Source organism: Podarcis gaigeae (assembly GCF_964106915.1).
Source record: "Podarcis gaigeae genome assembly, chromosome: 17".
Taxonomy (NCBI): Eukaryota; Metazoa; Chordata; class Lepidosauria; order Squamata; family Lacertidae; genus Podarcis; species Podarcis gaigeae.
The window spans coordinates 14,893,895-14,921,745 of record NC_139694.1 but is presented as its reverse complement, the minus strand read 5'-3'; the positions used below and the strand labels follow the sequence as shown (position 1 = coordinate 14,921,745).

Here is a 27,851-nt window from a genome sequence, read left to right as displayed (position 1 = left end):
ATAAACGGTATCGGTCAATTACAATCATGGGGTGCCTATCCAGACCTGTAACATTCGCTACCAGCTCACTCACTCACTAAACCACCTCTCAGATATTTACTTGTCTTCCTAGCTCCTAACTGTTCCTGACTCAGCTTATTTCACTACACTAACTCAACCTACCCGCAGACTCTATCCCAATTCACTCCCACTCCAACCAACCTCCCAAGGACCCTGCCAACGAACTCCTCCCTTCACCCCTCCCAGAGCTGGTTTTATAGTCCCTCTGACTCCACCCCCAGGTTCTGATTGGGTAACCTGTTTAACTATTTCACCTCCAGCACACTCACATGTTAACGTCACAATGCTAATTAAGTAAATCAATCTAATTTGCCTGCAAACAAAGCAGGAATACTGCTCAATGTACAGATCACCTGGAAACACTCTAAAAAGGAATAGTTGACATGCCACAACAAAAATACCATGACAGGGCAAATAAATGGAAATACACAGTTAAAGTTTATCGATTTTTATTTCATTTAATCTTTTCACTTTGACAGGAAATTGATTCACAGTTTATACATCGAAGACATTATGGATTAAAGAGTGTGTTTCATGTTCTCTCTCTTTTGGCTGTTGTTCTGTCTCAGCTGGCAATGTGATCAGGGGTGGAGAAAAAACACAAGGCCTCTTATCCAGCTCCCCAGTTGGCTATGGGAGACATCTTTAAAAAACAAAACAAAACCAGCTGTCCAAGGAGAGGATTAAAGTCAGTGAAGGATGGATCCATAAAACCTGTCAAGTTATTTTGGAATGTGTAGATGCAGTGAAGTTATTTTAACTTTGTGCTGAAGGATTAGAAGTGTGCAGTGGGACCTTTTATTCCAATCCATTTATTTGCCGCTTCTGATGGGAATGTAATGTGAGATGTTTTCCCTTTGGATCTCCTGCCAGCTACAAAGAGGGGCAAGCTAGTTGTACCATTTTCTAAATTAGTATGTGTAACTGGCAGTGAAAAGCGACTGGGTGGCTGCTCCGGCGGTCTTCCCAGAGGTGGTGTATTGACCTTTGCAGGCTAAGCCATTTATCTGGAAATAAAAATAACAGCTGGTCAATTTTTTTTAATAAAAAGGGGGGAGAGACAACCAAACACCATAGCTATGTACACCCAAAAAATTTTCTGGAATCAATGGAGACTGAGTACTAGTCCATACACAATCTAAATCTATTACTTCTTTCTTTCTTTCTTTCTTTCTTTCTTTCTTTCTTTCTTTCTTTCTTTCTTTCTTTCTTTCTCTGCCCCTGAAAAGCACTTTGTGACAAACTGGGAATCAGGGCAATCTCACACATTATGCAGCAAGAAAACCCATGTTTGGGTGTGGTGTGTGCTCTAAAGACAGCAGCAACCAGTCCCAATCCTTTTGGTGATACCTATATGATTTACCTGTTTTCAGTAACTTTTTGCTGCACCCACATGTTGGCTTTTAAGCATTCACTTAAAAACTTAACTTTTATCAAGATGCTCAAGTACCACAGGCAAGGTGTACTAGGTTCTAATCAAGTACTGACCCAGTTCCCTCTAACGCTATTCTCCGTACTTCTCTGCACTGGTTCTTTTAATTAAAAGGTGAGAAAAAAACTACCTTATACCAAGTCAAACCATGTAATTATCTAGACCAGGGGTTGTCAACCTGGTCCCTACTGCCCACTAGTGGCCATTTCAGGATTCTAGGTGGGTGGTAGGGGGTTCTATGGCACAAGCTGAATCCTCCTTCCATCGAGCACTTGTGGTCGGTAAGGAAATTTTACCATCCAGAAAGATGCATTAGTGGGCGGTAGGTATAAAAAGGTTGACTACCCCTGATCTAGACCAGCTGGCAGCAGATCTTCAGGATTTGAGAGAGGGGCATATCTCCCAGCCCTCCTTGGAAATGGAATCGGAGATTGGGACCTTTTCAGTGCAAAGTTGGCCGGCTGCCACTGAGCTCAGGCTCTTTCCCCTCTTACCTTTGCTCGTTTGCAGAAAGCCTCCTGGGCAGCCCTCTTGTTCTCAGGCTTCCCAGACCAGGCAGCCAGAGCCGATGCTTGCAAGGCCCGTCCATAGGAGAAAGTCAGCTTCCAAGGTTTAGGCAGAGGGCAGAGATTGATGGCATTGAGGTTGACGGAAGCCTCCTCCTCGCTTTGGCCCCCAGACAGGAAGCAGATGCCTGCAGTTGGAATCAGAAGGCAAGATTACCATAAAGATTGAAGACTTAATTTGTCAAAATGGACAGGAGGGTGGGGTTGGATTAATCGTGATGCTGTTATCATAGGGGTCACTCTCATTGGAGTTCCTACAAAGCTAACTTCCACGGCTTTGCTTGCAAGTGTGTGTGTGTGTTTTAAAAAAATAATCTTGATTAGAGTTAATAAAAAATACAAAACTTACTCTCACTTTTTTTGCCCAATATTAATCTAAGTTAAAAGCATGAAGAGAGAGAGATATAAGAAAAAAGAAATAGAAAAGAGCTTCCAAGAGGAAATAAAAAAGAGACAGAGATTCTTCCGATTCTTCATTTTAACAATGACATTCCTCTGATTGAATATGACTTGTAGGATAAAGTGATGGCTTGCCTATGAGGCTGAGCTAATTAAGCCTTTCGTCAATTCAGTGGTACCTCGGGTTACATACACTTCAGGTTACATACGCTTCAGGTTACATACGTGTCAGGGAACTGCCATCGGAGTTAGAGGTGCTGGACAGGCTCCAGCAGAGTAGGAGAGACTCTGCAGCAGAAGCAGGAACCAGCAGGGGGAGTGCAGGAGTTACAGCGGAGGGGAGGCTCTCAGACGCTTCTAGTGAGAATAGTGAAGAGGTAACTAGACCCCCTTTAGGAATTCCCTCCCTTCGCCGGAAACTGTCACGCAGAGAGTCACGAAAGCGCATGTCCGTCAAACAGCTTTTATGTTGGCGTAAGTTCCGTAGACGCCCACTGTCAGATTCTACCAGCGACTGACGGAGTCATGCTTTTGGGGGCTCCGTTAGTGCCTGGGTTTGGATGACCGGCCAAACCCCAGCGGGATCAAGCTTTTACGCACAAGCAGCTCATTATCCCATCACAGCAATCTGACAGTCTCCGAAAGCTGTTTGTGCAAGCAGAGGGCATCATGAGTGAACCAGCAGGAACCGGGGCAGCTGGAGCTGGAGCAGATCCAAGCCTGGAAGAAAGGTACAGGGCGTTGGAGGTCCAGCTCGCACTGCAAACGGCGAGGCTGGAGGAGAGGAGGGCTCAAGATGCAGATAAGGGGAAAACCACCCCACTTGCCAGAAGGGTGCCTGGATTGGTGCAGAAATTTGGGGGGAATCCCAGGAACTATCAAGCCTTTAGAACAGAGATGCAATATGCTCTCAATCTACTGTTTGATGACTTCCCCGATGAGAACTCTAGAGTGGCGTACGTGATTGGCCATCTAGAGGGAGGGGCGAGGGACTGGGTTCGCCCCCTGATGGCAGCCAATAATGAAATCTTAAAGGACACAATGAAGTTTTTTCGCGCCATGGACTTGATGTTTTCCAGCGAGATTGAGCAGGGGATGGTGCGCAGGGAGTTGATGGCTTGTAAACAGGGGAGCCGATCTGTACGTGAGTACTGGACTGAGTTCACCATGCTGATTCATAGACTGGGGTGGAACCTTGCTAGTGAACCTATTCAAATGCTATTTGAAGAAGGTCTCTCTCCGGCAGTGAAAGATGAACTTTCCCGGGCGCCTAGGGCGGAGTCTATGGACCAGCTGACTAAATCAGCGCTGTCCATAGGAGCACGCCAGGAGGCTAGAGCTTTGGAAAAGCGGGAAGGAAAGGGGGAACGTTGGAAGGACTTCCGCATTCCAGAGATTCCGGAGCAGCCTTTCCCGCCAGCAGAGCCGATGGAACTTGGAGCAGCGCGCGCGCGCACAGTTTCAAACACCAGTGAAGGGCGGAAGAAGGAGGGAAAGAGCGGCAAGAGATGCTATCTCTGCCAACAGCCAGGTCACTTTGCCAGAGTCTGTCCGCAAAGGAAGGAATGGCAAGGGATGGCAGGAACTGTTGGGGGGAAGGAGGAGGATGAAATGAAGGAGCAAGTAAAAGCCAACGCCTGGTTGCCAACATCGGGGCACAGCAGCCAGGCCAGGGAGTAGTGAACGTGCCCACGCCGGAACCCCCAAGACCAGCACTTGTGATAGAGGTGTTGCTGGAACTGGCAAACGGACACCCACTAAAGATAAGAGCGCTATTGGACTCAGGTAGCTCATGTAATTTCATGAGTAAGGAGTTTGCAGCTGAGCACCAGATACAGACTATCCCATTAAGTAAGCCTTTGCAGGTTACCACGATTGATGGGAGGGAGCTGTTGGGAGGAGAAGTGAGCCAACAGACTGTACCAATGATAATGAGGGTGGCACGGCACACAGAACTGATAGCGTTTAACGTAGCCACCCTGGGAGGAGCCCCTATTATCTTGGGAATGAGCTGGCTGGCACTACATGATCCGCTAGTAGGCTGGCATCAGCGCGTGGTTTCCTTTGGATCAGCACATTGCCTAGAACACTGCAAGGAGGGAGAGGCCCAGGCAGGCAGCAGGGCCACTCTAGCAGGGGTGGAAGTGATGGACAAGGGGAAGGTGCCACCACAATACGCTGACTTGATTGACGTATTCAGCGAAAAGGAAGCGGATAAATTGCCCCCGCACAGACCCTTTGACTGTCAAATTACCTTACTCCCAGGAGCACAATTGCCAGTGGGGAAGCTGTATGCAATGTCAGACAGTGAGATGCAGGAGTTAAGGGAGTTCATTGACAAGAATCTCAAGAGAGGTTTCATCAGAGAGTCACGAGCGGTGGGGGGCAGTCCAGTGTTCTTTGTGGACAAAAAAAACACGGGCAAGCCCAGACTTGTGTGTGATTTCAGGTCCCTGAATGCAGTGTCAGAACCAGTGACTTTCCCTATGCCTAGAATTGATGACATTCTGACACAGGTGAGAAAAGGGAAGATTTTTACCAAGCTGGACCTTAGGGGGGCATATAACTTGATACGTGTGAGGAAGGGGGATGAGTGGAAGACCACTATGTTCACCCCCTTGGGGGCGTTTGAGTACCTCGTTATGCCTTTCGGATTACAAGGAGGCTCCGCCTGTTTTCAATCATTCATGAATCACGTCCTGGGGCCATTGCTCTACAAGAACTGCGTAGCGTTCTTAGATGACGTCCTGGTGTACTCAGAGAATGAGGAGCAGCATGTGCGAGATGTAAGAGAGGTACTGAGCAAACTGCGAGAAAACCGGCTGTGGGTGAAACTGGAGAAGTGTCAGTTTCATACTAGGGAGGTGGAATTCCTGGGGTACCGGTTGTCTGACAAGGGATTGGCCATGGATCCCAGCAAGGTTCAAGCGGTACTGGAATGGAAAACACCAAAGACCAAGAAGGACGTGCAAAGGTTCCTGGGGTTCGGAAACTTCTATAGGAAGTTCATCAAAAACTTTGCCCATTTGACCGCGCCCATCACAGATTGTCTTAGTAGCAAAAAGAAATTTGTTTGGACGGAAGAAGCGCAGCGGGCGTTCGAACGCCTAAAGCAGGCGTTTGCGTCGGAAGAACAGCTTCTGCACGTGGATCTACAACAACCAATGAGAGTGGAGACTGACGCGTCAGACCGAGCAGTGGGGGCCGTGCTTCTCCAGCCGGGAAAGGATACGTCGGAATGGAGACCGTGTGCATTCTTTTCGCGGAAATTGAACAAATCCGAGAGGAACTACACAGTGTACGACAGAGAACTGCTCGCCATTCATGAAGCATTCCGGAAATGGCGGCACTTGCTGATTGGGGCGCAACACAAGGTTCAAGTCCGAACTGACCACAAAAATCTGGAATATTGGAGAACAGCCCGTGTCCTGAACCAGAGACAAGTGCGATGGGCCCAGGAGTTCTCCAAATTCCACTTTGAGATTCGTTACGTGCCAGGTTCAGAGAACGTGAGAGCGGATGCCCTTTCCAGGAAACCTGAGTACTTAGAGGGGGAGGGAGCGCCTGAGGCAAGGCATGTAATCTCCGAAGACCGCTGGGTGTGTGGGGCGGCATTGGTGGGGCAAAGGGAACTGATGGAAGGTACGGAGAACGATGAATACGCCCAAGAGAAACTCAGAGAACTCAGGAGGACAGAAGAGAACACAGGGGGATTTGAAGAAAAGAACGGGGCGTTGTATTACAAAGGGGCACTGTACATACCAGATGGGGAACTGAGGGGCAGAGTACTCAAGCAGTTGCATGACAGCCCCACAGCGGGACATTTTGGACAGCACAAAACCATGTGGTTGGTTACCAGGGAGTTTTGGTGGCCCAAGGTGAGGGAGGACGTGCGGGAATATGTTAGGGGTTGCGACAGGTGTCAGCGAGCAAAAGGAGAGAGGGTGGCGCCAGCGGGGCTATTACAACCCTTACCCACGCCAGAAAGGCCTTGGGAGGCAGTATCCATAGATTTTATGACGGACCTGCCAAAATCCAAAGGCAAAACAGCTGTTATGGTGGTGGTAGATCTATTAACCAAAATGTGTCATTTTATAGCCTGTTCACATGCGGTTACAGCGGAGGAGACCGCCAAGTTGTTTGTAGAGCATATTTTCAGGTTGCATGGCGCCCCCTTGAGGGTGGTCAGTGACAGAGGCAAACAATTTACTTCCAGGTTCTGGAGGAAACTTATGAGCTTACTGCAAGTAGAACTCAATTTCTCCACTGCCCGACACCCAGAAACTAATGGGCAAGCGGAAAGGGCAAACGGCATTTTGCAACAATACCTGAGGTGTTATGTAAAGGACAGAGAAAATGATTGGGTAGATAAGCTACCGCTGGCCGAATTTGCCTACAACAACGCGGAGAATGTGTCCACAGGGATGAGTCCTTTCCTGGCAAACTATGGGTGCCATCCCCGGGCATTCCCAGGAGAGGGGGGGGAGAGATGGAGCGTGCCGGCAGCGGAACATTTTTTTGAAGAGATGGAAGCGATCCACCGTCAGCTTCAACTTAACTTAGAGAGAGCCAAGGAAGAATATAAGAAGCAAGCAGACAGAAATAGGAGGGAAGGTGAAATCATAAGGGTGGGAGACCGAGTGTGGTTGTCCACCCAAGGACTACCGTTCAAGGGTGGGAGTAAGAAATTGAGACCCAAGAAATTGGGACCCTTTGAGGTCATACAGCAGGTCAACCCAGTAGCATTCAAACTCAGACTGCCCAGTCACATGAAATTACACCCAGTATTTCACAGGTCATTACTGTCGCCGTACCGAGAGGGACGTGAGTGGGGGGAGCGTGAGAGAGAGGCCACCCAAACGCTCGTGATAGAAGAGAGAGAGCGCGACATGAACGTGGCAGGAATCATTGATTCCAGGTGGAAGGGGAATCAGGTGGAATATCTGGTAGAATGGGAGGGGGAAGTAGAGTCGGAAAACACTTGGGTGCCAGCAGAGGTAGTGAATGACGAGATCTTAATAGAAACATTTCATCAGCGTTTCCCAAGAAAACCGCAACCCGTGGCACGATTTAGAAGGGAACACTTTGGGACCACCGATGAGGAGGGAGAGTTTGAAGGGTTCCCAGAGTCAGGGGTGGGTGAGGAAGCTGCCTCCGACGAAGAAGAAGAAGACGGGGAGAGAGATGGGACGCCGTGGCTAGAAGTGTTTGAATCCTCTGATGACGAGGATTGCTCTTTCAGGGGCTTTCCGCCCTCACCGCCAGTGGGAGAGGAGGCGGGAGGGGGTGAAGGGGGGCCTGGGGGGGAGGTGGATGTCAGGGAACTGCCATCGGAGTTAGAGGTGCTGGACAGGCTCCAGCAGAGTAGGAGAGACTCTGCAGCAGAAGCAGGAACCAGCAGGGGGAGTGCAGGAGTTACAGCGGAGGGGAGGCTCTCAGACGCTTCTAGTGAGAATAGTGAAGAGGTAACTAGACCCCCTTTAGGAATTCCCTCCCTTCGCCGGAAACTGTCACGCAGAGAGTCACGAAAGCGCATGTCCGTCAAACAGCTTTTATGTTGGCGTAAGTTCCGTAGACGCCCACTGTCAGATTCTACCAGCGACTGACGGAGTCATGCTTTTGGGGGCTCCGTTAGTGCCTGGGTTTGGATGACCGGCCAAACCCCAGCGGGATCAAGCTTTTACGCACAAGCAGCTCATTATCCCATCACAATACGCTTCAGGTTACAGACTCCACTAGCCCAGAAACAGTGCTTCAGGTTAAGAACTTTGCTTCAGGATGAGAACAGAAATTGTGCTCCGGTGGCATGGCGGCAGCAGGAGGCCCCATTAGCTAAAGTGGTGCTTCAGGTTAAAAACAGTTTCAGGTTAAGAACGGACCTCCGGAACGAATTAAGTACTTAACCTGAGGTACCACTGTTGACAGAATGTTTACATTATTCAATAGCATTCGATCCTTGCCATCTTTTTAAAGCCTATGGCTTCCCCCAAAGAATATTGGGAAATGTAGTTTACCAAAGATTCCCAACATCCTTAACAAACTACAGCTCTCAGGCAGAAGCCGTGTGTGCTTTAAAAGTGTTTTCAATGTATGCCGTGGATGTGACCAACACTATTCTACAGAGTCTCTTCACACGTCTGGTCGATTGGCAGCCAGCAACTTGACCAAAAGCATACTTGCAAATCAAATGCAATGGACAGGCATCTGTAAATCAAGGAAAGAGCAGATTGGGGCGGCCAAGACGCATCCTTAAGGAAAACCCTGACAGATCGCAAGGGCTGAAGAATGACCTGGAACAGCCGCTGGGACGGTGCGATGGAGAGCTGTCACTGTGGCCATGGCCACCTCTTCGGGGGTGTACTTCTTGGGACACGAATGTCCCGCAGTCACCATGTTGGGCTTCAGCAATGTTCCTTCCAGGTAGACATGGTGGTCGTTCAAGGCCTTGTACACAGCAGCCAGCACCTGGGACACGAGAAGAAGTTGGGGTGAAACATGTTTGAGTATATATGTGTAGGATTAGTCCCATTTTATTCAAATGCGTCCACTCCAAAGTAAGTGTGCACAGGATTGCTACGTCTAAGCAAAGTTACTCTACAGCAGGCTTCCTCCACCTCGGCCCTTCAGATGTTTTGAGACTACAATTCCCATCATCCCTAACCACTGTTCCTGCTAGCTAGGGATCATGAGAGTTGCAGGCCAAAAACATCTGGAGGGCCGAGGTTGGTGGTATCTGACACCTAGTAAACTAGCAAAGTTGTATAAAACAAACTCAAATAAATGTTGGAGGTGTAAGCGGGCAGAAGGAACAATGTTGCATATGTGGTGGGAGTGTAATAAAATCAGAAACCTTTGGGATAGTATCTATGAAGGACTGAAAAGAAAATGTTTGAACAAATGTTTGTTACAAAGCCGGAAGCATTTCTTTTGGGTTTACTAACTCCAGATATCCCAAGCGATAAAAGAAGGATATTTTTATATGCCACAACAGCGGCAAGAATGCTTATTGCCAGAAAATAGAAGGGAGAGCCAACCAAAGAAGAATGGCAGATAAAATTATTTGAATTCACTGAGCTTGCTAAAATGACAGAAATAATTAGGAACCGAACAAACCAAAGTTCAGTAACGAATGGGAGTGTTATAAAATCTATTTAAAAAAACATTATTCTCAAGTAAAACCTTTATTATGCTTCTCCCCCTCCTGCTGCGACCAGCTCCCCTCTCCCCTGGTCTCCCAGAACCAGAAGTGGTATGAAGAGGACAGAGCAAAGACAGAAGAGGCAATGGAGTCTCAGATCGCTTGGGGAGGACCTTAGGGAGGAGGAGCTGTGGGAATGGCAGAGACCTTTGGTCCTCGCCACTGCCTCATAGGGGCAAGATCTACTGGGATGAGTTGCTGCGCTCACGAGGCCTGGCCTCCGGAACCGGCTTCACTAATGCAGTGTGACTTATTGCCAACCTTCTGACATTATCACTGAGGTGCAGGAACGTTGAGGTGTGCTTCTGATGCCACCCTTACCTTTTCTGTCACGTACTGGCACCGTTGGAGGTCATGGTCTCCATCGGGCAGGATCTCAGGCTCCACGATGGGCACTAGTCCATGCTGAAGATTCAAGTGAAAATGTAATGGGCATCTAGATGAACTAGGTTCTAAGTTCATGTCCATAGGGAAAGGACCCCAAAAGCTGTCACACCCTCCCACCCCCATCACCAAGCTGCCAGGAAAACACTGAGCTATTGAGAGGGTTTACCTGTTGGCAGATACTGGCATAACGTGCCAGCGTATTAGCGTTCTCCTGGATGGCAAGAGTGGAGGGGGTCGTATCTGTAATTTTCAACACAGCACGCCACTTGCCAAAGTCAGCTCCATCCTTCTTATACTGGGCACAGCGCTCAGCAAGGCCGTCCAAACCTGAAGGCAAAAAAGACAAGGAAGACGGGGCCTTTTAGAAGATTTGTATCCCAAGGGTAGAAGGCTGCATTTTAAGTAGTGTGAATTTTAATCAGAATTTTAACTTCTCATAATTTCCCCCCTGATGCTATGGTTTTATCATTTTGCAAGCCGCTTTGAGGGAGTTTCATTTTTACACAATCAAGCAGTGTCTACATTTTATGAAATATTATGATTATTATTTATACCCTGCCCATCTACCTGGGTTTCCCTAGCCACTCTGGGCAGCTTCCAACAGATTTTTAAAAACACGATAAAACATCAAACATTTAAAACTTCCTAATGCAGGGCTGCCTTCAGATGTCTTTAGAAAGTTGTATAGTTACCGTACTTATCCTATTAATGCTAATAATAATAATTGTCAGGGGTTCAGAAGGAGAGACACAGGAGGGGGAGCAAATGGAGAGTGAGGAGGAAGAGGACGAAGGGGGAGCAGGAAGTGACAGCTGCCAGAGTCATTCCGCAAGCCTCTCTAGTGAATCGGAAGACTCGCAGAAGGGAGCACCGATGGCCAGAGCAAGGGAGATTCCAGGGGAGAAACCTCAAGAGGGAGGGGCCAGCGGGGAGTCCCTGAGCAGCAGTTGGAAATCGGGACCAGCTTCCCCACCAGAGCGCAGTGGGGAGGGGGAGTCCCAGGAGTCGGAACCAGTGTTCTTGCCACCAGCGGGAGGAGAGGAGGCAGGGCTGGCCACGCCCATATCCGGAAGCGGGGAAACGGTCAGAAGGAAGGTTACCGGCTGGGCGCGCCCGCCAAGTTCAAATGTACAGGCGAGCGGCACAGCAGGGAGTCCTGACAGGGAGCCAGGTCCTAAAGCCCGCCGGAAGGAAGGGCGGGACTCAGGGGGGTCAGCTTCAGAGGAATCAAGGAAGGAGATAACCCCAGAGGGCAGAAGGACCCAGCGTAGGAAGGAGCAGCGTAGGCGGTGGAGCAAAGCGAGAATCTTAAACTGGTGTGGCTTTAGCAGCGAGTCAGAGGGGACTTAGCCGGTCTAGCGTTAAGACGTGGGTCTGCGCGCCCAGAGCTTGGAAATGGAAACTAAACTTCAATAAAGACTTTTGTATATAATATCCACTGGGCGTTGGTCCTCTGTGAGCTGGGACCTAGCGGCAGTCCTGACAATAATAATAATAATAATAATAATTTATTTATACCCCACACATCTGGCTGGGTTTCCCCAGCCTCTCTGGGCAGCTCCCAACAGAATATTAAACAGAATAAAACATGAAACATTAAAAACTTCCCTAAACAGGACTGCCTGCAGATGTCTTCTAAAAGCCAGATAGTTATTTATTTCCTTGACATCTGAAGGGAGGGCATTTCACAGGCTGGCACCACTACCAAGAAGGCCCTCTGCCTAGTTCTCTGTAACCTCACTTCCTGCAGGGAGGGAACCGCCAGAAGGCCTTTAGAGTTGGACCTCAGTGTCCGGGCTGAACGATGGGGGTGGAGACGCTCCTTCAGGTATCCTGGGCCGACAGATGTGGTATCAACAAAATTTGTAACAAATTCTGTTTGGAACCGACACGCTCTCTCATATTTCCTTTCAGAGGAAAGAAACATCTCACCTTGAATGGTGGTTTCTCCATTCGTTCCTGCCAATGGAGCTGTGCCTTTGTCCAGCTGTGGATGTTAAACACAAGCATTAGCAAAACGCTCCCAGAATGTCTATACAGATTGGTACAGGGCCATTGCATCTAAGCTATGGATTGGTTGATACATGCAATGCACTGGTATGCGATTGATCAACGTCAGGTACGGGGAACCTCTGGGGCCATCTACCACCATCACTGGCCATTAGCCATGGTTGCCTGGGCAGGTGGAAGGTGTAGCTCAGGCATAGGCAAATTCGGTCCTCCATATGTTTTGGGACTACAACTCCCATCATCCCTAGCTAACAGGACCAGTGGTCAGGGATGATGGGAGTTGTAGTCCCAAAACATCTGGAGGGCCGAGTTTGCCCATGCCTGGTGTAGCTTAACAACGTCTGCAGGGACAAAGGTTCCCCACACCTGATTTATATGATCTATATAAATGGCAGCCTCGGCCTGCCAGATGTTTTGAGACTACAATTCCCATCATCCCTGACCACTGGTCCTGCTAGCTACGGATCATGAGAGTTGTAAGCCAAAAACATCTGGAGGGCTGAGGTTGAGGAAGCCTGACCTACAACACTGCATAACATATGTTTTTCTGTCTAAATTGCACCAACAAATGACTCTGAAGGTGTTAGGACCAAATACTCCTATATGCCACACTATCCCTGCTTTCATAGGCAGTGTGGCGTAATGGTTAGAGTGTTGGACTAGAACCTGGGAGAGCAGGGTTCGAATCCCCGCTCAGCCATGAAGCTCACTGGCTAACCTTGGTTCCATCACCATCTCCTAGCCTAACCTACCTCACAGGGTTGTTGTAAGGAGCCATAAACAGCACCTTGAGATCCTTGGAAGTTAAAGGGGGTATATGAATGTTACTAATAATAATAATAATAATAATAATAATGAATAGAGCTACCACGGGCCCTTGCTATAAAAACAGTAAGTCGCTTTTTACACCAAAGTGTAACAATAAAAATAGAAAAAAAGCCTTAAAGACTAAGAGCAGCAATAAAACAAAACCTAAATTGTGCATACATACACAAATACTCTCACACATATTCTAAATTGGCATAGCTCACTTGGTAGATAGAAAAAAGATACCTATCTCAGTTGGTAGAGCATGAGACTCTTCATCTTAGGGTCATGGATTTGAGCCCCGTGTTGGGTGAAAGATTCCTGCATTGAAGGGGGTTGGACTAGATGACCGTTGGGGTCCCTTCTAACTGATATCTCTGACATCCTACCTACCCCACTTAAAAGAATGAGCACAACAAAGAGGCCACAGGCACAACTTGTTACCTTCCCAATTCAGTGCTAAAAGCCTGGGTGAATAGAAAGCTTTTGCCTGGTGCCAAGCAACAGATCGGGATGACTCCAGGCATGCTTTCCTGGGGAGAGCATTCTACAAGCGGAGGAGCCAACACCGAAAAGGCCCGTTCTCATGTCGCCACTCACTGAACCCAGAGAGGACACATGGAGAAAGGTCTCAGATGACGGGACACAGTGTCAGGTTTGGTTCATGTGGGAAGTGCAGAGACAGGTGAAATGGTCTGACCTCTTGGGATTTCATACAGTAACTGTGGACAAGTTATTCACCTTGATTCCAACCACAATGCCCTTGTCCTTGATGACAGTTGGGAAGAGCTTGCCAGTGTTGTCCTTCTGATAGAGGGTCTCGTGGAAAAAAATGACACCCCCTATCTGCTGATTGATGGAGGCGTCGGAAGAGAAGAGGATGTCTCGGAAGGCCCGACGGTTCTCTTCGGTGTTCTCCACTTTGATGCGCTGCAGCCGGTTACCCATAGTACCTGTGAAAAGCCGCCAAAGAGCAAAGCAGGGTGGATAAAAATCAATGATTTAAAAAATAAATAAATCCGATTTTTCTATTTAAATCCAATTTTTTAAATTTAAATCAGATTTTTTATTTAAATCAGATTTTTTTATTTAAATCAGATTTTTTTTTATTTAAATCAGATTTTAAAAAATAAAATGCTTTTGGAGGAAAAAGCTTTCTAAAGATAGTTTTCTATTTAAGGTGCATTATAGTTCAAAGGCTATTCATCAGGAAATAAGGATTTGTTTTAAGGTTTTTATGTGTGCTAAAACTCAGTCTAAGTTTTTTTTAAAAAAAATAAAAAAAACCTTTACCCTCATCAGTTAACAAACATGGATACATATGCTATAATGTTATTGCTCTAGTTAAATAAACTCTTCATATGTTATTAAGGAAATGATCATTTTTTCTCCTTCCAACAAAGTACAGCAAAAAAAGTTGTCCAAATATAAACAGTTAACTTATTAAACATCACAATAATTTCATAATTATCTATGTGTTTCTAATAGTATAACCAAATCAGTGATTTTTGATCGCCGTCACTCCCGGACCCGTTCTGGGGGCTAGGGTTGGGGGAAGCTCAGGCTTCCCCCACCCCCAGCCCCGCAAGCTCTGGGAGCGATGGCGAGGTTGCGCAACCTCGCCTTTGCTCCCGGACCCCCAGCCCCGAGGCTAAAAACGAAGCCAGGACAGCGAGCGGGATCCATCCGGCTTGCTGTCGTGGCTTCTTTGCTCTTTGGGCCTCGGGGGGGGGAATATTTTTTCCCCTTTATTCCGCCCCCCCCCCAAAAAAAATAAGTGCGCCCTATGGGCCGGTGCGCCCTATAGGGCAAAAAATACGGTAACTGTAATACTACTCTGAAAAATTATTATTTCAAAAACGAAACCTTCTCCTGGTTGTAAATATTAAGATTGTACAAGCAAGAATGAGTCTGCAAATAAGAAAGAAAGAAACAGAGAGAGAGAGAGAGAGAGAGAGAGAGAGAGAGAGAGAGAGAGAGAGAGAAAGTCTTACTGACTAGTGATTTAAAACAAGTCTTACTGACTAGTGATTTAAAAACTCACCAACAGATTCATCTGCGGCCAGGATTCCTTTGCCTGTGGCCACGATCCTCTGAGCCGTGTCTGAGAGGGCTTTCTTCTGTTCCGGAGAGAGGGCTGGAAACTGATGGGTCATGATGGCTGAAAACAAACCATAATCTCAGGTTAGAAAACAGCCCAAGCCAATGTTTTTAACCATTTGATGTTTTGTTTTGCATTCTGGATGCCACACAAGAGAGGACCAGACGATGCTATGTTTTAAATAGCAGAACAATAAGAAGGCATTTTACCGGTATATCAAAAGGTGGAATTGATGTCCAGGGGGGAATTTCTGAAAGGTGGCACTTTCGTATTTTTTGTATAAAAGAGCTCAACAATTTTAGGGTCTTCCTAAAAAGAACTTTACAATTTTTGTGTGTCCTGGCTTTTAATTTTTGAAATATGGAAGCCCGAACATATAGCCAGTTTTTAAATATATATATATATTCTTTTTTCCACATAGAAAGTTACATTTGTTACACAACAGTTAACAGTTCCAATTCAAGAAAAGACAATTGCACAACAAATATAATTGCGTTTTAAGGTTCTGTCTTATCTGCTTCCATCCTCTCTAATATATAGCTAGATTAATAAAACAAAGCAAAGCAAAATACAAATTGTTATTTTTTTTATTTTAAGTCCACCTAGCAGAGATATCACCTTGCCAACAAAGGTCCGTATAGTTAAAGCTATGGTTTTCCCAGTAGTGATGTATGGAAGTGAAAGCTGGACCATAAAGAAAGCTGATCACCGAAGAATTGATGCTTTTGAATTATGGTGCTGGAGGAGACTCTTGAGAGTCCCATGGACTGCAAGAAGATCAAACCTATCCATTCTGAAGGAAATCAGCCCTGAGTGCTCACTGGAAGGACAGATCCTGAATCTGAGACTCCAGTACTTTGGCCACCTCATGAGAAGAGAAGACTCCCTGGAAAAGACCCTGATGTTGGAAAGATGGAGGGCACAAGAAGAAGGGGACGATAGAAGATGAGATGGTTGGACAGTGTTCTCAAAGCTACGAACATGAGTTTGACCAAACTGCGGGAGGCAGTGGAAGACAGAAGTGCCTGGCATGCTCTGGTCCATGGGGTCACGAAGAGTCGGACATGACTAAACGACTAAACAACAAGAAGCCAAAATGTAAAATGCTGCTTGTGTTGAAGTCCGTTTTAGATTGTGCTGGGATCTAGATAGTGCATTTTCTTACACCAACAACTATTACTACTATTTTGCATCTTTTTTCTGGTGCTACCTTCCTCCTCCTCCTCTTCTTCTTCAGCCAAAACTAGCCTCCAAGGATGTAAGTTTCATCAGAGCAAAGATGGGGAGTCTGTGTCTTTCCAGATGCTGCCATCTTCCAGCTCCCATCGGTCCCAACTAGCATGAATTAGATGAGCTCATTCCTAGCTACAGGAGAAAAGGGATGCGGGTGGTGCTGTAGGTTAAACCAGAGAGCCTAGGGCTTCCCGAAAAGAAGGTCGGCGGTCGAATCCCTGCAACGGGGTGAGCTCCTGTTGCTTGGTCCCTGCTCCTGCCAACCTAGCTGTTCAAAAGCACAAAGTGCAAGTAGATAAATAGGTACCACTCCGGCGGGAAGGTAAACGGTGTTTCCGTGCACTGCTCTGGTTCGCCAGAAGCAGCTTGGTCATCTTGGCCACATGTACACCAGCTCCCTCGACCAATAAAGCGAGATGAGCGCCGCAACCCCAGAGTCGTCCGCAACTGGACCTAATGGTCAGGGGTCCCTTTACCTTTACCTTTAGCTACAGGAGACATGTAGTTTTGTGCTCAGGGAGGCCACAGGTTGGGCAGAACACCGAAGCTGTGCACCTTTAACTGCAGTCTCAGCAAACTTATCTGCGTAGATTAGAATGTTTGTTTCTAGGTAACTATTTGATCTTCCACACAGCAAAGGCTTTGCCCTAATGCTAACAAGCCCCCTTCTTCCGCCTGGTCTGCCTTGCTACTGTTTGCTAATGTACAGCTTTTCACTCTTTCCCGGGTATTATTCATGTGGAGCTGAAAGGTTTTCAGGTTTATAGGAAGAGGAAGAATTTCTGGGTTTCACAAGGATGGGAGCATGTTAGGCCTAACTGTAATGCAAGCTGCTTTGAGTCTAAACTGCTATCTTGTGGACAACACCTGAAACTGCAGAAAGGGGTTTGCAAGTCAAGGCAGAGTTGCATCATTTAGCCGCTGCAACACACAGGGGCACAGCAATCCCTGAAACCTTGCCTGGATTGCAGGTCACTGTTCCGCTTTGCTTGCTTGTTTGGTCAACCTCCACCTTTTAGAAACTTTTAAGGGGGTTTCTGTATGTGATGTGGAAGGAAAGCGGGGAGCAGGTGAGGCTCGTCAACCTGGAAAGGTAGCCCATCTAGGAAATGGAAAACTCTGACCCTAAACCTCCACTGCCTTGTCGGATACCTTCAGGGCCGTCTTAAGCATATCCAGCGCCATGGTGCACAGCTCCCTCTGGCGCGCACACACACACACACACACACGTTTCCCAGAATTGTCAACCTTTTTTTAGAGAGGACGGCGCCGCCGGCAGGGCAGTGGCTGGAGGGCAGCTCCTCCGGCGGGGAAGAGGCAGAGGCTGGACATGGCACCTCCTGGCTCAGCTGACCACTTCGGGCCACGGCGGCCATGGCAGACGGAGGCTGCGGGCACAGCGCTGCTTTGGCGCAGCATGGCGGAGGCAGGCGAGGGCAGCAAGCTGATGCTGGGAGGCATCGTGTCCAGCCTTCGCCTCTTCCCTGGTGCCCTCCAGAACTTGGTGCCCTGGCGCCCCACACCACTAGCCTCTATGGGTAAGATGCCCCTGGATACCTTCGGGAGTAAACCCTACAGAAATCCAGAGTGGAGTCCCTAAGACAGTAGGATAGTTAGTGCTTTTTTTCTGGGGGGATGCAGGGGTACGCATACCCCTAAACATTTTGTGAATCTAAGTTTTGCCTCATTGAGGGGCAGTATTTCAATATGAGTAGGAAAATGAGAGTACCCCTAAAGATTTTTTAAAGAAAAAAAGCACTGAGGATAGTGCATTGTACCCCTCTGTCCAGCAACTCCTGCAAGCTGGTGTCAGCTATATTGCTCTGCTTTCCTTTGGACCCCATCAGTGAGTCCAAGAAGGGGGTCTTGTCATCTTGGCAGCCCAGGACCTCCATACACACTGCCCAGGCTTGCATCCCAGGGAGCTCAGTTCCTTGCCAGTAACACCTAAGACAGTAGTGGCAAACCTATGGCATGTGTGCCAGAGAGGGCACTCAGAGCCCTCTCTGTGGACACGTGCGTCGTCACCCCAGCAGGGCTGTAGCTTCCAAGTAGTTTGAGAACTAAGATCTTTGAAAACTGAAGCACCACTGTATTTATTTTTCCCAATTTGAACTGTATTTATTTATCTCCCCCCACCCACCCACCCACCAGTGGTGATTTTCTTGAGTCAAAATGAGAGTACCCCTAAACATTTTTTAAAGAAAAACACACACTGAGTTATACCATAAAATTATATATCAATGGAAAGATAATTTAATGAAGCAAAGGATCACAGTGTTCCCCCCTCCCCCCCGCAGAAGACAGCCCATCTAACAAAGACAGTCACCCTGGTTATTTCTAAGATTGTCATTCACAACACAACAGGTTTTTGCTTCAGTTGTTTATTTCCCAAATGACTTTTTTTCTCCATTAGGGGTCAGGTCTCATATATAACTGCTGATGATTATGTCTGCTTTAAAATCAATAATGTTTCCCCAAACACAAAAAGTTCAATACTAGAAAAGGCAGCGTCGTTCCACGGGACGTCCCGAGTTTAGAGACGTCAGAGGCATTTTAAGCAAACAAGGCTGTTTGCCTCATTCAAGTCCCTGGCAAAGGTACAACAGGACATTGACATGAATTGTCAATAGTGCTGGAATTTGGCCATTCCCCAGGCCCCTGCTTAGGGAAGCAGAAAAAAAACACAGTAGATCAAAATATCTACTAATATCAGCACAAAGGTTGCCTTCTGTTAATGTTGCAACTGACTGGGGACCAAAGTACAGGCGTTTGAGGGAATAAGAAAGGGGAGATTTCAAAATTCTTGGCACATCCTCATTTTTCAGGTCACCTTAAAAGGAGGTGGTGTTGTGGCAGTTTGCGTGGACATACAGTTCTGCAATCTCTCCCAGGATTTTCTAACCCAAACCCTTGCACATAGCTGCTAAAACTGCCATCTTTCCCTTAAAAAACAACAACTGGCAAACCACCTTAAGATTTTGGCTACATGCACAGCACACACACTTAAAAAGTCCTAAGAACTGTAGTTTGTTAAAGGTGCTGGAAATTGTAGTTCTGTGAGAGTGCAAACTACAGTTCTTAAGATTTTTGCAGGGGGCGGGGGGGATTCCTGGCTAAGTCAGACAACTTGACCTCCAAATTTGGGAGTCTGAGAGGATCAAGCACAGTATCTGACCTAGTTTAATTTCTGGACATCCCTCATAATTAGGGATTCCTTAAATGTGGGTTTTGTTTAAGGGTGCAATCACAGCATACATCAAAGCACAAATAGCTGACCTACGGACCTCTTTTTAAGCTTCACATGCTTATTCTGTATCAGCAGAAGAAAGAGTTTTCCTATTGAGTTGCGGACTTTCCTTCCTTGGAGGTTTTTAAGCAGAGGTTGGATGACCATCTATCATGGATGCTTTAGCTGAGATTCCTGCATTGCAGAGGGTTGGACTAAATGACCCTCAGGGTCCCTTCCAACTCTACAATTCTGTGATCCCATATTCTAGGTGATCTAGGTGTCCCATCTTTAAGACCCCCTTCATCCCTCCAGTGTAAATTTGTTCTGGATAAACCCTGTAGCAAGAGGTAGAATTCTATTACCTTTGCTACTGTATTTACTTTTCCTAAAGGCTTACATTACTTGCCGCCACTCCCACAGCTAGAACGATGCATGTGATTAAGCTATATGCTGGAAATATGAAGGCAAAAATGAAGAATGATCTCACACATAACACTGAGCTTTCAAAGCTGGTTTGCTAACATTTAAAGGCATTGTGTAGGGTATAAAAAGGTGATCACGGACATAACGGATGCATCCTTCCCCGATATTTCTGGAGCGAATGCAGCCATGTGATTCACTGCTCAATTGTGCTGCCTGATCCCATGTGCCACTTTCTGAAGCTGACCCTGGGATTGTTTCTGGTCCAATTTTTTGAGGTGCAATGGATATTCAAATGGTGGCCTTTGCACCACAGCTGGAAAACTGAAAGCTTCTTCCTAGCAGCCTCCACCATGGCATAATTGCTGCATTTTTAAAAAAACTGCTGCTGTAGTATACACAAATTGTGTTACCTGAAACCTCATCTCTGCAGCTTGAAGTGGTGCAGTCTGGGGGATGCTTCACCACTTCTTTTCTGCCTCTTCCTTTTTTGCCTCTCTCCCCCCCCCCCCTCTCTCTCTCTCACACACACACATAATTTCACTTCCTTTACTGCTCCTGTATCCTTTTTGAATACATTCATAGATCTCGGGAAATGTGTATAAATTCAAACTCCAGGGGCACCCTTCATATCCTCCAACATTTTCCTGATGAAAATAGGGATGTTGTAAAGAATAATAATAATAATAATAATAATAATAATAATAATAATAATGTCCCTGACTCAGTTGTCCCAGCCACTCTGGGCAGCTTCCAACATATATAAAAACATAATAAAACATTTGAAAACTTCCCTATACAGAGCTGCCTTCAGGTGTATAGTTACTTATCTCCTTGGTTCGGGGGTCGCATGACTGCATACCCTCCAACATTTCTCCGATGTAAACAGGAAAAGCAGGACATTCTGGAATTGAATCAGAAAGTGGGATGGCTTCAGTAAATCTGGGACTGTCCCTGGAAAACAGGGACACTTGGGAGGGTCTGCATCCTTTCAGTTTTCACTGGGGGAGGGGTGTGAGGGGAAGATTTTTGCAAACAATAAAATAAATCTCACACCGCTGTTCTTTTGAAGCTTTTCTTACAGAGGTGTTTTTTTTTTCTTTTGCTGTGTTGCATAACTCTAGTGTACGTCAAGCAAATTATCAACACCGTTTCAAAAAGCACCTTTGCCATGCTTAGCTATTGGGCAGGCAGGCAGTGGGGAATCTGAGGTTGTTGTACTCCAGGCCCCATCAGCCCCAGCCAGCATGGCCAATGCTCAAGGATGATGGGAGTTGTAGTCTAGCAGTATTGGGTGGTCACAGATTCCCCCATCTTAGTGCACACCCTGGAAATGATCTCTTTCAGCTTCTGCCTTCTGAAAGAAGGTACAGGGTTATAAAGTCTAGGACTAGCCATCTGAGATACAGTTTCTATCCAAAGGTGATTTTGGTTTTAAACGCAGTGTAAGGTAGTCCCTATGGGAGTATATTGCATTTAATTATGGGGTAACAAAGTTTTTAGGGGGCTAACCAGGCTGGGATAGCTGGCTTGTTGGTTTTGAATGTCTGATGTAGATTTTTTCAATTTTGTTGTTCTGTATGGGACAATGACAATGAAGATTATTGTATCGTGTCTACATTTGACTTGGCTGTGGTAAGGTCTTCTGCATGGATGGAGAGTCGCCAACAATTATGAAGGGGAGTCTAGGCAGCACCTTTGGTTTCTGCAACAATCCTGGAGTGAATTTGGGTGACAACACGCCTCCTTTTTGTGGGACATGAAGATACTTACGAAAGCAGAAGGTTCCAGGCACTGAGTGTGGATCAAAGCAGAAAGGAAAGGTGGGTGTGTTTGGGACTTAGCAGCAATCCCAGTTGCCTAAGGCAGCAACGCATGTTGTTTGCAACTGATGAAATGAGCTTGCAAGCATTTGGTTCTCGCTGGCAGGGCCCCAGATTGTAAAAGAAGCTTTCTGCAGTCACTGATCAAGATAACAAGCGGGAAATGTTGAAATTTGCACAAAGGGGGGTTGAAAGCGAGGAAGGTACTGCCAGAGCCTGGTCCCGCCTCCTTGACATCCTTTAAGCTGTGAAACCTCTATTTTTGTGCAAAATTTGTGCCTTGTGGAAGAAGGGTCCCTATGAATGGTAGAGATACCCTCGGCAGCCGTCTTACATGTGGACAGACCACTTTGCTCATACGAAGCATGACCCGAACTCTAGTCAGGAGAAATTCACCCCCAGTTATTATAACAGTTCCTTCTAATACCATGTCACTCATTCTGTACTGCACACAATTGTTGCCTATGGTAGAAAGCCCTTGCATGGAATGATTATTACTATTGTCATTTTAAAAGTCAATATCAAGGCTGCATGAAACCTTCTGAAAGAAATATTCACTGGTTAAAAAGCAACAGCTGGACAACTTGCAACAAAAGCGACACACTTTATTTCTGTTGCTTCTAGCAACAAAATGCAGTCTTTGTTCAAGGGTTTTCTGTGATAAGGTAGAGAGAGGAAACATAAGCATACAATAATCCGGTAATAAAACCCAAGCTTCTCTCATGTCCACACACACACACACACACCACTCTCTGTCTCGCTCTTCCATAAACTTTTCAGAACATGTATAACATTCATTCGCACGCACCGTTTGGATGGTTGTCTCTGCCTCTGCCGGAAATTCCTGTCGGTGAGGTGGCTGCAGCCAAACAGGTCGAACTCTGCAACTCTGCAACAATTTATACCTTCCTATGTCAGTTACTAGTTAACTTTTCTCCTAGTTTATTTTTCCTCCCCCCTCTCTTCCTCTTCTTCAAGCTGGTTGGAGAGGTGCAAATACTTAGCAGCTCTGATTGGCTACTGAACAGTGACAGAGCTCAGCCAATAAAATGTGACCCCCCCTTCTCATCATGTGCAAACAGAGCCTTCCTACCTATAGGATGTAACATACAGGCATTAGCAGGCAGGAGATAGCTGAGTTTTCGCAAGGAGACTGACAGCACTATCATGACTAAAAAGCCAAGCCCCCTGAATTCAGGCATGCATATTCCTAACTGCAGCCTTTTAAAATTCTGCTCCTAGATACATGTTTGTATACAGGTCATTTCAAAAGGCTCTTCCATGTATGCATTAGCAAGAAACTTCTCTGTAGAAGGTTGCGCAGGGTTGTTATTTTGACAGGCCTTGGTGGGAATGATGCATTTCCAGCAAAGCTGTTTTTAATTTTTGCAACAAACCCAGGTAATGTCATAGACCACTATACTATGCACACTATAAATTTAAAGCCCCGTGATACCACTTTAAAGAGTCATAAAGGTAAAGGTAAAGGGACCCCTGACCATTAGGTCCAGTCGTGGACGACTCTGGGGTTGCGCGCTCATCTCGCTTTATTGGCCGAGGGAGCCGGCGTACAGCTTCCGGGTCATGTGGCCAGCATGATGAAGCCGCTTCTGGTGAACCAGAGCAGCACATGGAAACGCCGTTTACCTTCCCGCCGGAGTGGTACCCATTTATCTACTTGCACTTTGACGTGCTTTCAAACTGCTAGGTTGGCAGGAGCAGGGACCGAGCAATGGGAGCTCACCCCATCACGGGGATTCAAACCGCCGACCTTCTTATCGGCAAGTCCTAGGCTCTGTGGTTTAACCCACAGCGCCACCCGCATCCCCTTTAAAGAGTCATGGCTTCCTCTAAAGAATTCTGGGAGCTGTGGTTTGTTAAACGTGCTGAGAATTGCTAGGAGACCCCTGTTCTTCACACAGAACTACAACTACCTGAATGGTTTTACAGTCAATTCCTCTTCCCAGAGAACATTGTTTTAAACTTCCAAAGAGTAGTTTTGCTTCAGCAACAACAAGAACAAGAACAACAATTTATTTATACCCTGCCCATCTGGCTGGGTTTCCACAGCCACTCAGGGTGTCTCCCAACAGATTAAAAACAGAATAAAACATCAAACTATAAAAACTTCCCTAAACATGGATGCCTGTTGGTTTCCTTGTTTATATCCTTGACATCTGATGGGAGGGCGTTCCACAGGGCATACTGATGAACATCCAGCCCAAACCCCCTGATGATCTCTCCCAGCGGCTTCATATAGATGTTAAAAAGCATGGGGGAGAGGACGGAACCCTGAGGTACCCCACAAGTGAGAGCCCAGGGGTCTGAACACTCATCCCCCAACACCACTTTCTGGACACGGCCCAGGAGGAAGGAGCAGAACCAATGTATAGTGGTACCTCAGGTTACATATGCTTCAGGTTACAGACTCCGCTAACCCAGAAATAATGCTTCAGGTTAAGAACTTTGCTTCAGGATGAGAACAGAAATCGTGCTCCAGCGGTGCGGCAGCAGCAGGAGGCCCCATTAGCTAAAGTGGTGCTTCAGGTTAAGAACAGTTTCAGGTTAAGAACTGACCTCCGGAACAAATTAAGTACTTAACCTGAGGTACCACTGTATAACAGTGCCCCAGCTCCCAGCTCCTCTAGCCGGTCTCAGGAAAGGCACTTTGCCTAAGCAGAGAGGAATGTAGGGTTGTTGTTGTTGTTTTGTAACAGTGTCAACCTTAGGACTGTATAGTGAAGGGCAAAGAAGAAGTCAAATCAAATAAATAACAACAACAACACTATTGTGACTTGTGATGTGTAAAATCGCACAATTAATTGGCACTTCCCAGTGCATGCTCATTTAGTGAAATACATGCACATTTTGGGGAAATGCAATTCACTCACAACAGATGGAGAAAATATATTTGGATCTCTCACAAGTGTTTTTTTTTTTTTAAAAAGAATATTTATTAAAGTTTTCAATAGTAATACAATAAAAGTCAAAAAGAAAAAAGAAAAAAAATAGCAAAAATACAAAAATGAAAATAATTAAAAAGACACAAGGTTTCCATTACTTATTTTCCATTAACTTATTTCCCAGACCTCCTCATACCTCCCTTTTTTTGTATTCCAATTCAAATTGTTAGTTCAGCAAGTCCTTATCAATAAATTTTAACCTATTTCTAAACCTTTTTTCCCATATTCTCTTAAGGCATTACAGCTGGAAACCACTTAATTTCTATCCGACATCATTCTAACATTTATTAATTTTGCAATATTTCTGTAAACAAGTGTTTTGTTAAAACGGTGTGGCTATTGCATAAGGGCTTTTATTTTCTGAAAGGCTTCTCTGCGCTACAAGCAGTTCCCATTGATTATTTGCAATTCACTGGACAGCCAGGAGCCCTGGAGATTGTTTAGCCAGCCTGTTCTCAAATACAGCCTAAGTGCTCAGTGGCCTTGAACATTAGACCCCATTTCCATCGAGAGATGCAATGTTTGCTAGAACACTGATGGTTCTCTCGCCATGCTAAGTCAAGAGGCAGAACTTTCAGCTGTCATGTGAACTGCTGGCTTCAAGTGACATGAAAGAAACAACAATGTTTATTCATTCCTGTCTACAAAGACTTTAATTTATTAGATTTATATCCAGATCTTCCTCCAAGAAGAGCCCAGCACAGCAAACACACAAAAGATAAAACTACCAAAGCATCTAAAAACATGGCAGGACGAAGACACAATTTAATCATGTGTTTCATCTTCTACATGAAATTAGCGGACTGTGAACATGCTTAACTGTGGCTGATTGTGCCTTATCTCCTTGAATATGCAATTAAACCAGCAAGTTATTGAAGAGATCTGGGTGTGTCTGTTCCATCTCAGGTGTAAACAGCCATTTCACAATCAAAATGATACTTTCCTCTTTAAAGACGCTTATGTGTATTCAAGACATGTTGCATGGTCACTGCAATTCTGTGGGAGTGCAGGAAACCTGCAGAATATGGCACTGGGTGTAGAATTTCAGGGATGGATTATTACAGTGGAACCTTGGTTCTCGAACGGCTTATTTGACGAACAATTCACTCCTGAACGCCAAAAAACCCGGAAGTGTTACAGTTTTTGAACATTTTTCGGAAGCCGAACATCTGATGCAGCTGTCAACTATTGTTTCCGGGGCAAAAACTAATCCATTCAAAAGTATGTATTCTGACAAGGATTACAAACTCAAACTGAGATTACAAACTCAAACTCATAAGGATATGTATAACACAATAATTCGTTACAGAATTAGAGATAAGAATTTATGAATAGAGGTAAGTTCATGTTAGTCCATAGTCAGATTTGACGTGATGATCTTAGTTTCAATCATTGAGCAGAAGTCAGAAGTCAATTATGGATCAGAAGCCAGGACAGCGCCCTGTTTTGATGTATTCACCTTCATCAGCTAAGTGTGGGTAGATCAACTTGTATCTTGAGTTTGTAATCCTTGTCAGAATATATACTTTTGAATGGATTAGTTTTTGTTACAATTGACTATTGATTTCCGAGTAGGGACCACTCCCACTATTGAAACTTAAATTGGCCAGAGTTCTTGGTGTGCTTTTTTCTTGGTATATTTAATAACAAGAACTCCTACTTATTTAACATTGTTTCTGGGGCGCCTGCGCCAATCGGAAGCTGCACCTTGGTTTTCGAATGTTTCGGGAGTCGAACGGAATTCCGGAACAGATTAAGTTTGAGAACCAAGGTTCCACTGTATTTAAAAACAGCCCATCTTCTTGGCCTTGTGGCAATTTAGATACACATGCAACTTAAAGAGATGGCAAAATTCCTGATGGCTAGGGTTTCGACTTCAGTGTCCTGCATAACACCATCCTTTTTTCTATGTCTAGCACAACCAGAATAAATTATGCAAAATGGTAAAGTTTGCATAGTTCTAAATTTTCTTAATTATGTGGCAGAGTTCAATTTTTCTCAGTGGCAAATCTGGCACCTGAATTTTAAATGCTTTCTTACAAAGCACACACGGTTCTGCCTATTCGATGAGCATTGGTTTAAACCATGAGTCACCAACACATGCTTCTTGGCACTTTCAAACACTCCCATGTTGGTGTGCAATGCCTCTGCCTAAGAAATTTGACTTTCTTCATCATGCTTCTCCTTTGAAGAGCCACCACACCCCAGCAGGAAAGACAAGCCACAGAGGGAGGTTTGAATAGCTGGAGGAAAAGAATAACAGGACTACTAACTTGGCTTCCTGGAGTGAGCGCTTATGAAGACTTTAATTGTCACCCTAAGGGAGAGCAGCATGCCAGGACAAATTAATTCCACCCGTTAACATCTAAATGCACAGCCAGGACTGAAAATCATCAAATTCAGGAGGGGTGGGGAGAAAGTGTGATGGCATAGAACAAGACATTTCCAAAAAGCGTAGTGACAAATTGCCCCAACATTCTTCTTCCCTGCCCACCTGACTGGGTTGCCCCAGCCATTCTGGGTGGCTTCCAACATATATAAAACATTAAACATAAAAACCTCCCCTCTACAGAGCTGCCTTCAGATGTCTTCTAAAGGTTGCATAGCTACTTATCTCCTTGGCTCAGCAGTTGTATAACTCCATACCCTCCAACATTTCTCCAGTGAAAATAGGGACATTCTAAGGAAAAGCGGGACTTCTGAGATCAAATCAAAAACTGAGACGGCTTCTGTAAATCCGAGACTGTCCCTGGAAAATAGGGACACTTGGAGACTCTGCTAAATGGAAAATTCATAATTAGAGAATCACCAATGAGCAGGTTTACTTGCTTGTCACCTCACAAGGCAAGCTAGCTCACCTCAAAATGAAATGTTTTCCAGTTTGTCCTTTGATATTACATAGGACTTTGTAGTGAGTTGTTGGCACACCTAGCTCAGCTCTGTCTAAAAGTGACTGGCAAGGATGCCAGGATTTCAGACAGGAAAAATTCCCAGCCCTACCTGAACATGGGACATACTGCATGTGAAGCAGATACAGTACTCTTGCCACCAAGCTAAAACCCCTTCTTCTTGTCTGCTCTCTCCTAGTCCAGTCAAAATGCAGACAAATTCTCAGCTATGCCAGAGAAGGCTCCCAGCTCCCAGAGCAGCAGTCGGTGATTCACAGAAAGTCTACCTTAATGGCTATTTGTGTGGTGGAGAAATAATATTGTACATGCCT

General features: G+C 45.8%; 1 protein-coding gene and 1 long non-coding RNA gene across 2 annotated transcripts in view; one reads left to right on the top strand and one right to left on the bottom strand.

The window, feature by feature from the left end:
• The window catches only part of LOC310835335, a 353,699-nt gene extending 352,888 nt beyond the window's left edge, over positions 1-811 (top strand). The window contains exon 2 of the long non-coding RNA XR_014559565.1: positions 93-811. This is a non-coding gene — a long non-coding RNA (uncharacterized lncRNA). The remainder of the gene's footprint in view (positions 1-92) is intronic.
• Positions 493-22,636, bottom strand: ALDOB (aldolase, fructose-bisphosphate B). The gene is made up of 9 exons (XM_083719563.1): positions 22,477-22,636; positions 14,904-15,020; positions 13,601-13,812; positions 11,975-12,029; positions 10,209-10,369; positions 9,977-10,060; positions 8,748-8,922; positions 1,987-2,186; positions 493-1,067 (listed from the first exon to the last, which is right to left on the bottom strand). The coding sequence occupies exons 2-9, from the start codon at positions 15,013-15,015 to the stop codon at positions 972-974; spliced, it is 1,095 nt and encodes a 364-aa protein (XP_083575689.1). The 5' UTR covers positions 15,016-15,020; positions 22,477-22,636; the 3' UTR covers positions 493-971.
• Positions 22,637-27,851: the final 5,215 nt, after the last annotated feature.